Source organism: Ursus arctos, unplaced genomic scaffold (assembly GCF_023065955.2).
Source record: "Ursus arctos isolate Adak ecotype North America unplaced genomic scaffold, UrsArc2.0 scaffold_32, whole genome shotgun sequence".
Classification (NCBI taxonomy): domain Eukaryota; kingdom Metazoa; phylum Chordata; class Mammalia; order Carnivora; family Ursidae; genus Ursus; species Ursus arctos.
In genome coordinates, this window is record NW_026623008.1 from 14,135,651 (window position 1) to 14,151,604 (window position 15,954).

At 53.5% G+C, this 15,954-nt stretch overlaps 1 protein-coding gene across 1 annotated transcript; it reads left to right on the forward strand.

Annotated features, from left to right (window-relative positions):
• Positions 1–10,740: 10,740 nt before the first annotated feature.
• Positions 10,741–15,289, forward strand: PLA2G5 (phospholipase A2 group V). The gene is made up of 4 exons (XM_026517215.4): positions 10,741–10,780; positions 11,944–12,088; positions 14,260–14,366; positions 15,083–15,289. Exons 1-4 carry the CDS (start codon positions 10,741–10,743, stop codon positions 15,202–15,204), a joined length of 414 nt encoding a protein of 137 aa, XP_026373000.1. The 3' UTR covers positions 15,205–15,289.
• Positions 15,290–15,954: the final 665 nt, after the last annotated feature.

Sequence of the window (15,954 nt, forward strand, 5' to 3'; positions counted from 1 at the left end):
GGAGACAGGCACCTTTGACCTTGGCAGCTGGTGATACGTGATGACCCAGAGGTTCAGAAGATCGATCCGAGAACAGAGGAGGAAAGCAGGCTGGCAGGTATCAGGAAAGGCATCCAAAGAAGGGCACAGCTCCTGCTAGGCCCAGGGAAGGAGTCCAAATATTATTCTAGATTCATGGCATTCTAAAGGCCTGGTCTCGGTTCCCCCATCCTAACAGACTGACAATGGATTCTCGACGCTAGAGTGCAGAGGCTGGTGGACTTAGCTTTGCCTCTGTTTCCTGCAGCGCCCAGCGGGAGCTCGGCCCACAGGAGTTGCTCCAGAATGATTGCTGGGTTGCACTGGGATTGGAGGCCAGTGGAAGGGCCTGGGATTGTGCGTGTCAGGATCATGAGCCGAGAATCTCGGGCGCCACGTCGGATCTTGCCAGTCAGAGCCTGTGCTAGGTTTTCTCCAAAAAAAGAAGTGACATTACAGTGTGGAAAAACAAGTAGGCGTTTACAAGGCAAAAAAGACAATGAAGAGCCTTCTGGGGGCGCAGGGAACAACAGAAACGAAGGCAGAAAGGAAGGCTAGCTCAAAGCATGTTTCTAGAGAATGGAGACTGGTTTCTCAAAGGTAAACTGGTTTCTCAAAGGTGAAACTAGACAGGTACTTGCTATTGACGAGGTGTTTGCATTTGCATTTTCAGCAAAGGTTTTGGCGGAAATCAGACTTCAGTTTGTGATTGAAAAATAACCATTACATATGTAGGAACAGACTGAACCCCAGAGAAGACTAGCCGTGTGTATCTTTATTTTATTTTTATTGAAGTCATCTCTACACCCAACTTGGGGCTTGAACTTGCGACCCCGAGATCAAGAGTCGCACGTTCTTTCGACTGAGCCAGCCGGGTGCCCCCGTGTGTATCTTTAGGGCAGGCTGCCAACTTATCAAACGACTGAAATCCGGTGAGCCTGGCTGCTCCCTCAAGTCTTGGCTCATCCCCCCAATTATTCTTTATTCCACAGATAAATATCAAATACTAATACGTATGAGGCTCTGTGCTAGCTGCTGAAACTATGATGAACAAGACAGACGAGTTTCCTGGCCTCTAGCGGCAGGGGCAGGAGACAGGAGTCCTAAACAAGTCACGAAAGAAATGCATGAGAGGGAAAGACGATGGTCAGGGCCATGAAGGGGAAAAACAGTGATCTGAGCCTAACTGGAGGAGGAGGCGCTCTCTTGGGTAGGTGGTCAGGGAAGGCCTCCTGGAAGAGGTGGCATTGAGGATGAGACCTGGAGCTCGTACTCATGCTAAGTATTAGTATTCCCGGCACGGGGGGCAGCAAGTGCTGAAGCCCTCAGTAGAAAAGCTTGGAGTGCTCAAGGTTCATGGGATGGTAGGCACTGTCACTAGAAGGTCAGAGCCGGAGGTCCGGAGGTCATCCAGTCCGTACCCCACTCAATTGTTGCTTTTGCAACAGCCCTGAACGTGACTGTGCCATGAATCAATGTCAGGGGTGGGGGGACCCACGAGGCAGCGAGCACAGAATATCTGACAGCTCTCCCCACGCTGTAGAGCAACTGAAGGGCTGCTGACTTTTCTCGGTGTGTTTTTTTAATTTCGCTAAATTGTCATTTTTTTTACACTTTTACCGACTAGAACTGATGCTTCATAATTGACTTAAGCTAACTTCATGTGCTTGTGACAGGTTGTCCGTGTTCCTAAAACTTAAAGAAATCTCCTTCTCCGGAGGAGTCAGGTGGGGGCTGCCCCATCTCCCGAGTCCCCATCTTTTGCACTATATTCCTTGTTCCAAAAATGCGGTAAAGAAAAAGTGCCTCTAGGGCAGGAAGCTCACCCCCTCAGGACTGCTCACTCTATTCCCAGGACGTTTGGGCTCTTAGAAAAAACTTTCCAGACTCGAACCAAAATCAGCACCCTTGCTGCTGCTGGCTCCTTGATCTGGAACCACATGGGACACGTGTGGTCCTTTTCACCCTTGACAGCCCTTCAGAGATTTGGAGACAGAGGCTGGGTACCCCGAGCCCCCTTCCAAACACCGGTCAGCCCCTGTTCCCTCCATCTGACAGGCATTCTGTGACCCAGACACCCTCCCCCTTCAATTTTCCAGAAAGATTCTCAGAGCGGGGATCAGACTGGGCACATCCCTCCCGATGAGGTTGGCGAGGAGCCCTCACTCTGGGCATCACACTCCTGCCATCATGGCACAGACGGCGCTGGCTCTGTGATCTGAGTGCTACCAGGCTTGGGGTCACAGGTCTGATGGCTGACCTCTGTCATCCCGCCCTGTCTTTGCGTGGTTCAGTTTTGGGGTTCTCAGGGTAGGACTTATTCATCTCTTGTTGAACTCACACCACCTTGCTCTTGCTCAAAGGCCATTCTGGGACACCATCAGGAGCAAAGTCCAAACTCCTTGGCCTGACACCCAAGGTTCTCTGTGACCTACCCTGCTGCATCTCTTCTGCCAGCCCTTCCTCAATTCCTGCTAACCACGTAGAAGTTCCCTTTTCTGAGGAATCAAGCGCGGGCCTGCCCCGCTTTCCTAGTGAAAACAGCCAATGTTTGTTGAGCCCTTACGATGTGGCCACGCAATTCTGAACACCTGCCACGCATCAGCTCGGAACACTGGGATGACGCAGGTACAATGATTATCCCCATGACCGAGCTTAGCAAACCGAGGCCACAGAGCAGTTAAAAACCTTGCTTAAGGCCACACAGCTCATGAGTGGTGGTTCCAGAACATGGGCTCCTTATCACTAGGCGGCGTGCCTCCATCAGCTTCTTGCACATCTTCCCTACTCGGCATCCGGTATCGTTACTAGTGTGAGATTGCCGACAGCACGAGTACTTACAACACCGCCATGGGCAGATGTTAAAAATTAGGGCTTATCTTCCCCTAAGAGAGCCAGTTGTTAAATATTCACTCAAATACACCTGCCTAATGCCCTCAGCTACCTCAAACATTTGTGGCTCCCCACATGAGCCATCATGACGCATGCCTGTGAGCCTTGCATAGGCTGTTCCTTCCGCCTGGGATGCCCTTCCTCGCATCCTTGCTTGGTGAACTCTGATCCACTCTTTTTTTTTTCCAATTTTTTTTATTGTGGTAAAATACACACAACCTCAAATTTACCATCTCAACCATATTAAATGTAAGTTCAGTGGTATTAAATACACTTATAATGTCGTACAACCACCATCACCGTCCATCTCCAGAACTCTTTTCATCTTGTAAAGCTGAGAGTCTGTTCCCATGAAATGCTAACTCCCTATCCTTCTTCCTCTCCCCTGGCACCCCCCCCTTTCTGTTTCTATGATGTTGACTACTCTAAGTGTCTCCTACAAGTGGCATTGCCCAGTATTTGTGTTTTTGTGACTGGCTTATTTCACTTCGTGTAACGCCCCCAGGGTTCAGCCCTATTGTAGCATACTGCAGAATTTCCTTCCTTTTCTGGGCTGAGTAATATTCCACCAGATGTATCTACCGCCTTTTGTGTATCCATTTGCCTGTTGATAGACTGTTGGGTCTTTTCCACATTTAAGCTACTGTGACTAATGCTGCTATCAACATGCATGTGCCAATGTCTCTTTGAGACCCTGCTTTTAATTCTTTTGGGCACATACCACAGGTGGGACTGCTGGGTCGTATGGTGATTCCACTTTTAATTTTCTAAGGACTTGTACTGCTTTCCACAGCAACTGTACCATTTCACATTCCCACCAATGGTGTACAAGGGTTCCAATGTCTCCAGCCTACTTTTAAAGATGCAGTACAGGTGCCTTTTCTTCTAGAAAGCCCTCCGTGATCTCCTCATCCTGGGATAGGTGCCCCTGATGTACATTTACTGAGCAACTACTGTGTGCTAGGCTCTGAGCTCAGCACTTGAGACACAAGTTTGCACAGGAGATGATGTCTGCTCTCCAGGCACTCCCTGTCCCATTACTGGGGGACAGCCTGAGAGAGGAGGACTCAAGCCTGAGTTCTATGACAGGCCATTAGAGGGCCCTCCAGGCCGGAAGAAACCGTGAAGCTGATAGGGATAAGACAGTAAGGAACGGCGGAGACCAGGGCAAAGCTAACCACGTGTCCAGGGGATGGGTGCAGCTCTTTCTCCACTCCGGCCAGTTGTTGTCATGTAGGAATCCAGAGCTGGGATCACCAGGTGTTTTAAAGAGAAGCTGGAAATCTGGATTTCTGTCTGAGATCTCTTAAGAGATCTTAATGCTCACATGTTAACAACTAATTCCAGTGTTTGGAAAGGCAGTGTGTAGGACCAGCTCAGCACTAGCCCGGGGCTGCAAGTTCATAAATAAAGACCCAGGTCCACTCACTAAGCAATTACCAGGAATTATGAGCTCTGACTATAGCTCAGCTTTCACTTCTCCATGTACAGGAGGAGGAAATCACATGATACTTTGGTCTTTTTAGGTCTTTATTGGGCGTCAGCCCCTTTGTGGAGAGGCCAGAACATGGACCAGGGTGTCAGGCCAGGTTTTGGGTTTTGGGTCCATCTTTTATAAGCTACCTCACATCTGCTCCTCAGTTTCCTCACTTACCAAATGGGGTCCTAAAGCCCCACAAGATTTTGTGAGAATTCAAGATCCCAAATGGGGACGTTGCCTTGTGCTGGTGGCACAGTGGGTAACCCACCGAGTAAGGAGCTCCTCCCTCCTTCCTTCCTGATTGAACAGCCTCGAAACTCCCTCCAGATGGAAGAGCTAGAGTAGGCAGTATGGGTGATGCGTTCTGCAACATTCCAGAGACAGGCAAGCTTCCTGTGGAAGGAGGAATCAGGTAGAACTTCCTGGAGGAGGAGGAGAACTCAATGCGGACCATCTACCAGTGAGCTCTGGGCAATCCTGCTCTATGTGCCAGCCTCCTGAGGGGACAGCCGACCCTCTGAGGAGGCCGAGGGCCCTTCGGCAGCTCTGGTCTCGGGATGAGAGCGTGTCCAAGTGTCTCTGGCTGCCCTCCATGGGGCTTCCGCCCTGGGACGAACCTGCACAAAAGTGATTCAGCAGCTGCCAGAGAACAAGCACATTTATGACATGTTTAATTTATTCCACAGATATTTCCTGAAGGGCCCACCAGGTGTCAGATGGTACCCTAGGTGCTGGGGTCAGAAATGGCTCCGAGAAGGATCCTGCCCTCCAAGGGTCTTCCCCTCGATGGGGGTGGGAGTGGTTGGGGCATTTTCATCCCTGAGGTGTAAAGGACTGACTGGATCCAGTACCAGGCAGAGGAGGCTGGGTTGTGGGGTAGACGAGGAGTTTGGTCCTGAGGTTCCTGCGGGACTCTGAGCTACACTGTCAGGCAGGTATTCGGATTGTAAGGGTTACAGTTATTTAATCACTATATTTGCTGTGGGAGCCGGGGCAGTGGGTATGAAGCTAGAGCTGGAGGAGTCCCGCGTTCCCTCGGCAAGCCTAACTTAGCACCTGCTGTGTGCCGAGCGCCAGCAGTGCAGACATGAAGCAGACACAGCGCCTACCCTCGGGGGGGCTGGTTCTCAGGTTAGTGCGATGACGTAACGGCAATAATATTTATACTAGTTACGATTCACTGAGCACCTACGAGGCGCCTGGCACGGTGCCGAGCCTCTCTGTCTGCTTTGCTTTATGGAATGATCACAACTACAGAGCGAAGCTGGTTCCATTCTTGTCCTGTTCTACAGATGCTGACGGACACGAGACCTGAGGAGGCCAGGGGACGCAGGGGGTCGGAGGTGACACGCAGATTTGAATCCAGCTCTGTCTGACTGGAAGCTCAGACGCTTGGACCTGACATTGTACCTTCTCTTCATTCCCGTACTCCTTTCCGGGAGTGTCATTGCTGTGTCAAAGCCAGTGCCAGGCACTGCACAGCCGGGCTACCCCTGGACATTTGCATGGAAATAAGATCTAAGTCTCTGACCCCCGGGGAGGTGGGAAGAGAGAGGAGCAGACTCTGAGCTCAGATTCCGTGAAACACCTGCATGCGGGAGGCCGACAGAGAGGGGGTGAGCCGCGGAGGGCGGATGGCAGAGCGTGGCCTCTCAAGGCCAGAGAGAGACGGGGGGGTTGGGGGACAGTGAAGCCCAAGCTTGGGTAGCGCCAGGCTTTGGGGGGTCCCTGGGACCGGCTCCGGGACACAGCAGAGGCTTCAGGTGGCGCCGCGTTCAGAAGGAAGTGGGTGATGGGCAAGTGGAGGCTTCTCTGTCCAGAAATGTGGCTTTTAGAGGGAAAAACAAAAGCTGGAGAGACAGGTCGACAGAGCCGGGGAGGTTTCCTTCTGCTCGCTTCATTTGTTGTTGTTGTTGTTATTTTTAAAGATTTTATTTATTTATTTGACAGAGAGAGAGACAGCCAGCGAGAGAGGGAACACAAGCAGGGGGAGTGGGAGAGGAAGAAGCAGGCTCATAGCGGAGGAGCCTGATGTGGGGCTCGATCCCGGAACGCCAGGATCACGCCCTGAGCCGAAGGCAGACGCTTAACCGCTGTGCCACCCAGGCGCCCCTGCTTGCTTCATTTTGTTTGGTTTTGGATGGCGAGGGCTGAGTGTTCGTAGGTGGAGGAAAGAACTAGTGGAGAAAGAGAAAAGACAGAGAAGAGTCTTCCCCCCTCCCCGCTATCACCCCCCAGACATATTGCGTGTTTACTTGATGCCTTTATTATCTGTTCCCTCAACCCCAGGTCAAGCGCGAGGGAGCCCAGCCTCTGTCTCGTTCACAGCGGTTCCCCCGCAGCGCCTTGCGTGCAGGAGACACTCAGTAGGTACCTTCTGTATTGAACTGGGGTTCACAGGGTTCCGCTGGGTGCCCAGCCTTCAGGTCTCAGGAAGAGAAGGGCTCCTGAGGACGGGAAGGAGGGGCTTCTCTCTGATGCTGCCGTGAGCGAGCAGAGAGAGGGGAGAAAAGACGCCAAGAGGGAGGAGAAGGAGGAACTCACACCCACGTCTCAGAAAAGTGTGTGCACATGGGGGTCAGGGACAGGGCAGGGCTCGGGAGTCACAGAAGTGGAGAACAGAGCATAGTAACAGTTACCTATGCTCCTGAAGAACATTCTAGAAGGTTACTCGTCATTTACTTCGCATTGTTTGGCCACTGCTGTGTTATAAATGCATTCATTCACTTCATCCTAACAAGGACTGTCTGAGGCAGGCCAAGTCCAGCCAGCCCCGGGAGAGATGTAGCTTGTAGTGGGGAAGCCAGGATTGGAACTCAGGACTTGCAGCTCATCTAGAGTCTGTGATGTCGACAACCCCTGAGCCACACGCCTCGCCACCTGGCCTTAGTTTATATACTATGTTCCTCACCACAAGCCTCTGGGGTGGCAGGGAGTCATTATTCTCCCGGGTCACGGGAGCAAACAGAGAAGTGTGGTGACTTGCCCGGAGTCACACAGCTCCCAAGTGGCTGAGTGGGGACTGCAGCTTGCATGGCTCTGCCTGCAAGCCCGGTGGGTTCTCCTTCCCAGAGAGAAGGAATGCAGGAATTCGGCAAGGAAGCCGGTGCCAAAAGGGAGGTGCCAGCTGGGTCCCAGGGACAGTTTACAGCATTTCCAGAGTGGGGTTCTCATGGGCTCCTGGGTGACCCCACCCCGGGAACAGGGCAGAGTCGGGGGTTGACAGGTCGGAAATGACAGGAAGAGGGGGTGCCGCCTGGCTGCCATGGTTGTCCCTGAGTTGAGCCCCAGGGAGACAGAATGAGATAGGAGCAGGAGTCGTGGGCTGGAGGACGGCACAGAGACGCAGGGTGGCGGGAGGAGGGAGGCTGCCCTGGGAGGGGGATTCCAGCTCTCCTGTCCCCGCTGGAGAACCCTGGACCACGGGGTGGCCCAAGCCAGACCCTCCTCAGCATCTCTCCTGAATGTCACTCAGGCACTGTGAGACACTCCAGGGAATGCTGCTTCGGGACCCAGAGAGGCAAAAAGTCCGCAGGGGTCTTGACGGGGCGGGGCGGGGGGGAGGGGGAGAAACAGGGCTTCCTATGTGAGCTGTGAGGACTCCTGGAGCCAGCCCAGGCAGGAGTGTGGGAGGCGGGCAGAGAGGCCTTTAAAAACCGACGGCCCAGCCCCTTCTGCAGGCCTGAGACGGAGAGAAGGTCTCCCTGGTGAGGAATCTCATTCTGGGGGCTGCCTTGCTGGAGGTGGGGTGGTGCGCCAGGAGAGGGGCTGGGAGAGGAGGCCCCCTGATGGCCCAGGGCCTCCCCCCCAGATTGAGGGGCTGTCTCTCCCATGCCTGCTGTGCTGTCCATCCTTTGTGGCCAGAGACCTGACCTGGGGGTCCTAGAGCGTGGGGAGGGGGTGCTGCATCCTGTTCCTCCAGGGACCTGGCCACTTCCGACCCCCACGTTTTCAGGCTTCCGTTCGGCTGTCTATCTCCACTCTCTCCACCTCTCATGACTTCAGCCACCACTTTACTCCAAAATTATCTCGTGGCTGTGCTCATTTCCCTCTGTGGTTGCTTGATAAAAATAACCAGCCCCACATCCTTCTCCCGGGGGCCGGCTCTGAGCTCCACCAATGGGCCGCTTTCCTGGCCCGTGGGGCGGCTGTGTCCATGCCTCTGTCGCCTTCTCGGTGAGACCTCTCGGCATCATTCGGACCCCTCTCCACGGGGCCTCGCGCTGCTCCCTCACACCAATGGCCCTGGCCCAAAGTGCCCTAAAACGTGCCTGGGAGTTTGGTTCCATTCAGATACAGTGAGGCCAAGAGATCAGGAGCCGGGTGCCATTTAGAAGACAGTCTGTCCCTTACGGTTTCTGAGAGAAGGGGACGCACCGCACGGCGCAGGGCCCCACGGGGGAACACCAGGGTTGCTCAGGAGGCACGAGAAATGAGAGCGAGCTCGCCCCAAAGCCTTTCTTGTGTTTTCCACGGGCAGGGCAGGGGAGGGCAAAGGGTTTGGGATTGGCCAGCTCGAAGGATTTCAGCAGTCTCTGGGCTGCAGGGGTGGTCGGTCCCTCGCTGCCTGCTTCCTGGCCCTGGGGTGATTTAGGGCAGGGGAAATACTGGCTGGGAGTGGGAGAGTTAGACAGGGGGATTGGGATGTGAGTTGAGGACTGGTTGGTTTACATAGATGAAAGCCGTGCTCCTCGGGGAGTCTTGAGTTCCCTCCAGGAATTAGCTGCTTCTGGGAGGGACTGTGTCTTCCCAGCCCCGCAAAGCGTCCACAGGACATCAAAGCATCCTCAAATATGAAAAAGGAACAGCATGAATGGTACACAGGGCTGCTCAAAGGCAGAGGAGCAGAGCAGATTTACGGTTCTGGGCTGACTCGTTGGGCAGCTCACGTCTCTTCCTGAGCCTCAGTTTCCCCATCTGTGAGATCAACGACTGCTATCCCCTCCTTCAACAAATTGACTGTCGAAAGGACGGACACTGTGCCAGCAGGTTTAACAAGAGCAACCTGCCAGGGTCCTCGGCAGGCTTAAAGAGACAGGGGACAGAACCTGGTACACCGTGGGGGCCCCGTGCGTGTGGCGGGCCCCTTCCTCCTGTTGCAGCTCCAGGAAGCAGCCGAGGAAGACTGGTGTGGAAGGGTAGGGTCTAGAGCCTTTTCCCTTGGCTGGTTAGAGCTCTCGGAGTAGAGGCCATGTGTGGACAGAACCCTCAGGAACGTTCTTGGAACTCAGAGGGGCTGCTGGACAAAGGGTGGCAAGGAGAGGCCAGCCCGGTAGCCAGGAGCCCCGGGGCGCAGGGCAGAGCGCTGCACAAGTGACCGCTGAACTCAGGGATCAGACACAGCCGGGCACCGCAGGGGAAATCCTGGCAGACCATCAGCCAACCGAGCAGCTGTGGATAAACAAGGACTTTGGGATCCAGACAGGGAGGGGACGCAGGCAGCCGCCGGTAAGGAACCTCCGAGAGGCCAAGTTAGAATCAGGCACTGGCCCAAGACACATGGAATTTCCTCTGCCTTCTGGGTGTGAGTTTTCGGGACTCAAAGGCAGTGATTCATGTGTTTGCCAAAGGCAGGTGCTGGGGAGGGAGGCTGGGGTCTCCAGCCTCCACGGCCTCCACGGCTCAAAGGCAACTTACTCGTTTGTGAAGGGAGGCTGTGTTGTGCAGTGAGAGGTGCGCAGGCCTGGGTTTGAGCCCTTCTTCCACTTCTTACTAGCTGTGTGGCTTCTGGAAAGTTCCATGAGCTCTTTGATCCCCCATTTCTCCACTGGAAAAATGGGAGAAGTGATACCTACCCTTCGGAGCCCTCATGAGTACCCAGGGTCGCCTTATTCTTTGGGTAGGCCCGGTGCCTGGGGCCCATGGAAATGATTGAACTTGAATTCTTTTAGAATCAGGAAGAAAAAATGAAGGTAGAGTCACGAATACGTAATACCACGTCCAGCCTGGATCGCGTTAGTTTCCATACCAACACATTTATAAATTATCACTTGAAAGAATATTTTTTGGAGGAAGGGGCCTACGAAGGCAAAAGTGCTCAGGACCCACAAAGCTACAAAAAGGCCTTGAAAGGTGGTCACACTGTCTGCAGAGGGGGACAGTTGCGTTGGGGCATTTGTGGTGGGAAAGTCCTCTCCTGCCTCTACGGGGGACCATACTGACGAGCACTCGACTGCCCCGAGGGACCTCTGGGATCCACTCCTTGAGGTTTTGCCTCTTTTCCGACCAAGGTCACCCATGTGCTGCCCAAAAGGAGCGGTTGGGGCCTGGCAGGGACCCGGGGGTGGGGTCCTAATGTGTCCCCTGAGAGGCATGTCACGGGATGTGTTTTCTTTTCCAGAACCCCAGAGATGAATGCCCTTCTCACACTGGCTTGGTTCCTGGTTTGCAGTAAGTGCTGGCCCCATGACCTCTGAACTTGTGACCTTCCACCCCTAGGAACAGTAGCGTAGTGGAAAGGAGGCTAGTCTTTGAGGTAGAGACTTGAGTTTGAAGGTTGGCTCTGCCCTTCCTGTGTAGACTTGGCAAGAGCCTTCGCCTCTCTGGGCCTCTGTCTCCTCCTCAGTGACACAGGATGATGGTCAGCCCCCTGGTGGGACTGTCGCATGATTCTAGGTGGTGACGGGTAAAGGTTGTGCTGCGGGGACGATATGTGGCTTGCAAATGTGGGAGGCATTATTTCTTACTTTGGTGCAAAACAAAACCAGACATAGCCCAAATGAGAACAAGACCCTTCTGTAACTCTTCTGTTCCTGGGTTGTTCTCTGCGGAGGCCAGCCCCTCCTGCGGCCACCTCCCAGCTGGAGGTTACTGCACAGCACAGGGGAGCCCCATCACATGTACAAGCCCCCGACAGGCTGTCCTAATCTTAATGTCTTGCCAGGTCCCTGGAGACTCACGGGGGCGGGGGGGGGGGCAGAGGTGGGAGGTCTAGTGCAGGGAGGGAGCCCTTGGCTCACTGTGAAGCCCTGAACCTTTCCCTCCAAACTACTGTTTCCCAATCTGGAAGGCGAGGGAGCTGGCTTCAGTGATCTGGAAGGATCCCCCCCACCCACCCCGCTAAGGTCCTGGGCCTTGTGTTCTAAATGGTGCTATTTGCAGGGAGGGACATATGCACCTGTCTGCCTGCTTCCTACAGCTGCCGTATTCAGACCTCCCATTTCTTGGTCATTCACTAAGTGTCGGCCACTGTGCTCAAATCTCATGTACTTTCTCTGATTTTAACCCTCAGGATAACTCCAAAATGTAGGCTTTCGCTTTAGCGCCCCTCCCCCAGCAATTTGCAGATGAGGGGGCAGAAGTTCTGAGAGATTAAGTGACGTGTCGACATCATGTTGTGAAACGAGTGGCAGAGGCAGGATTTGAACCCATGTTTCCCATTCTCCGAGTCCGGACTTTTAGCTCTACTGCTTGCCCTCCCCTTTCTTGCTCCCATCCCACTAATGGGGAGAATAAGGAGGAGACGCCTGGGTCCCCGCAAGCCCCAGGGCAGGAGCAGGGGCAAGTGCAAGCTGGGCAACCGTGTTCACCGGGGTCCGGGGGCTGTCTTCCAGGTGTTCCTGCTGTGCCCGGGAGCTTGCTGGACCTCAGGTCCATGATTGAGAAGGTGACTGGGAAGAACGCCTTGACGAACTATGGCTTCTATGGCTGCTACTGCGGCTGGGGCGGTCGGGGGACCCCCAAGGACGGCACGGATTGGTGAGCCAATTATCATGATTATCCCTTACGTTCAGCATCTGTGCCTGCACAATCTCATATGATTCCACGTCAGTTCTGGAAGATGAATATTAAAGTACCATTTTATTGGTGAGAAAACTGCATGTCAGAGAGGTTAACTGACTTGCTCGGGATACATCTAGTAACGTCACGCGTCTCAGTGACCACACGTGTCAGGTGGTCCATTGCTACATAACATGTTACCCCCAAATGCAGTGCCTTCAAGCCACCATGACCATTTATTTTGCTAAGAATCTGCCTTTGGGGCCGGTCTTGGTGGGATGGCTTGTCTCTGCTGCACCCGGCTTCAACTTGGGCAGCTCAAATGAGGCTGGACCATCCAGTTTCCGGATGGCTTACTCCCGTGGCTGACATGCTGTGGCCGGGCTGGCTGGGGGCTCAGCGGAGGCTGTGGCCCGGGGGCCTTGGTTCCTCTCACTTTGGCCTCTCCAAGGCTGTTGGGACTTCCCCACAGCACAGTGACCACTGGGTTCCAAGAATGAGTGTCCCAAGACTGCAAGACGAAAGGGTCTAACCTCAGAAATTCTATGGTGTCGGTTGGTGGAGGCAGTCACAAAGGCTTTTAGAGGAAGGGGACCTAGATTCCATTTCTCGATTGGAAAACATCAAAGTTCTAGAACATGTGAGAAGGAGAGACGGTTCTTTGGAAAATTCTGGGACCTCTGATGTGGATAATGGGATGGGGTCATTAGGTAAATGGATGGAAGATGGTGGGAGCCAAGTTTCCCACTGCTGAAGGGGGAGTTCACTCCCTCTGGTGATGGATTAGAGGTGGGGATGTCAGTATGAACTCCTGTTTAGCTTAATACAGGTGCAGGTGTTTACATACAGAAATAGGTACAGATGTGTGTACAAACACAGGTTAATATAGACACATTTCTTGCTCTGGCAGCTGAGAGGACCTAAAAGAAACAACATCCCGGGGCCATAAGCAACTCGTAGTGCCCAGACCTGGTCTCTAACACCATTCTCCGAAAAACGGAACCAAGGTTCCTTGGAGACCTGGCTGATTCTAGGACCAGGGCAGAAAATGTACAAGATGAGCCTGGAGTCTCATGTAAGGCCAAAAGATAAGGCAGGTGTTTGAGAAGAACCACCTGCCATATTGGTGGAGGTATGTCGGGAGGGCAGGAGCCAACTGGAAGGGCTCCCAATGGCCAAAGCTGGAGTAAGGAGAGCAGCGAAATAAACCCATAGCCCCAGTCTTATCATGAGAGACCCCATAGAGGGGCATCCTTCAAAATGCCTACCCAGCGCTCCTCCAAACATCAAGGTCATCAAAACCAAGGAAAACGTGAGAAAGTATCGCAGCCAAGAGGAGCCTAATGAGACGTGACAATTAAATGTAACAAGGTGTCCTGGATGGGATCCTCACATGGAAAAAGGACGTTAGGTAAAAACTGAGGAAATCTAAATAAACTATGGACTTTTTACAATTAATGAATCAATAGTGATGTATTGTGATTTAGCTGATTAGTTATTTAGTCCATGACATCAATATTGGTTTGTTCATTGTAACAAGTGTATTGTACTAATAGAAGATGTTAATGATGGGAAAACTGGGTGTGGGGTAAAAGGGAACACTCTGTATGACTGTCTCTATTTTTCTGTAAATCAACTTTAAAAAATGCCATCTGCCCCACCTAACATACTGGACATTTGTCTTTTGCTTACCTAACTGTTCCACGTGAATTACGTGTTAATGCCAGGACCCAGGTTCCTTCCCCCTTGTGGCTCTGCCATCCCCTGTGGCCTCAAAGTCCTCTGCTGGGTGATCTCCATCCAGCTGAGAGATGGAGAAAGAGGGAAAGAGGAGGACAGTGTGGGAGGGTTTCATGGGTAGGTCTGGAGATGGTGGGCATCCCTTCTGCCCATGATGCCCTGGCAGAAACCTAGTCATGTGTCCACACCCACTTGCCAGGGAGGCTGGGAAATGGAGACCCACTGTGAGCCCTGGAGGAGAAAGTGGGTCAGTGAACCTCTAGCCAGTGGCAGGCAGCCCCAGTGGAAGAGCAGAGAAGGACTCAGCCATAACCCTAGATTCTTTCTTTGCCAGACCATACCCACCCAGGTGGCCTCTGCTAAAGTGACACACCCCTTCCACTCAGGACCTCCGTCTCTTGCATTGACAGGTGCTGTTGGGTGCATGATCGCTGCTATGGGGAGCTGGAGGAGAAAGGCTGCCACATCCGGACACAATCATACAAATACAGATTTGCATGGGGACTGGTCACCTGTGGTAAGGCTGGGGCTTCCCATTTGGGCCGCTGATAGAACCTGGGTCTTTGCTGGTTCTGAGTTCAGTGAATGCTCAGTCTGTGATGTTTCCGCCCTACCCCAGAGGTCAGACACAGCTGCAGTAATCCTGCCCTTCTTGCCCCCAGCTCTGCCGTCCGAGATATAGGCTGGCTGACCTCGAGCGGCAGCTGAACTCATGCCAAATGCTTTGCATACCTCCATTGACTTGCTCCCCCAACTATCTTTTGGGGTGTGTTTAGTCTCCCCATTTTACAAACGAGAAACCTCGAATGCAGAGCCTTGCCAGGGTACACAGCTGGAGCTGGGATTCAAGCTCAGGTCCATCTGAGTTCAAAGCTAAGTCTGGGCGGGGGGTGTCTCCTTTGCGAGAACTGGAGTTTCTCCGCAGTAGGGGCTGTCTCCACCATCAGAGTGGGAACTCCCGGCGAGAGAACGTGTCTCCGCAGTCAGATTGGGAACTCCCAGAGGGCAGGGGCTGTGTCTGCCTGAGCAGAAACCTCCCCCTGGGGCAGCAGCTACACCTCTTCCATCAGCTCATGCATTCCCCAGTGTGGAGGCTGTGCCTCTCTCATCAGACTGAGGGCTTCCTGGGGTAGGAGGCAGCCTGGGGCGTCCGCTCAGACTAGCAGCAAGCCCGAGAGGCAGTGTTGGCACAGCCTTCCCTTCCTCATTGCGCTTGGGGTATCTGGTTTGCAGAGTTCGGGCCCCTCTGCCAAGCGCAGCTCTGTGCCTGTGACCGGAAGCTGGTCTATTGCCTGAAGAGGAACCTAAGGAGCTACAACCCTCTCTACCAGTATTTTCCCAACATCCTCTGCTGACCAAGACATTGTCCCCTTCTCCTACACCACAGAGCTCACCGACGCTGCTGGGCTCCTGAGAGAGGCTGCTGGTCTCGGACCTTCTCCTCTCTCCACGCTCCTTAGGGCTTGGAGGAGCCCCACGGCCCCTCTTCACAGTCCACAGTGTCCCAGGAGAGTGACTCTGGTCATAGGACCTTGTAAGGTCAAGGTCCCTGACCTCCCCTGGTGAGGTCGGCCCTCTGATGCCGGGAGCTTGCCCTCAGCTCCAGGCCAGCTGTCTCCCCCTTGCCCTGCAGACGGAGCCCCTTCTCTGGCAAGATGCATTTACTTTTCAGTTTCTGCAATCGGATTCTCACTACCACACTCTAGAGAATTACGACTCAAGGTAGAAGCCAAATTGACCCCATAAGTCTGCCATATAGATATTAAATAAAATTTATTCTGAAGACAAATAAAACCATACAGGCACTTTCCTCTGCTCTGGGGATCTCCCTCACCTCTTCTTCCTCTGCCAATGAGGCGCTGGACCCCAAGTCAACCCCTGACTCCCAAGAACAGAAGGGGCAGATTCATAAATGGAAGGTTTTCTGGGACCAGAGCCAAGCCTCCTTTGGGGTTCATCTCCTTACACCTGGGGGTCCTCTCTAGCCAAGCACTGGGCTTCATTCTTCCTTGAGGGGGTGGGGAGAAGGTGCTGGCAATCATACCAGCATGGGCTTCCGGGCCAGAGAGCATCACGGTCAAATCCCAGCACCGGCTTCTCCAGCC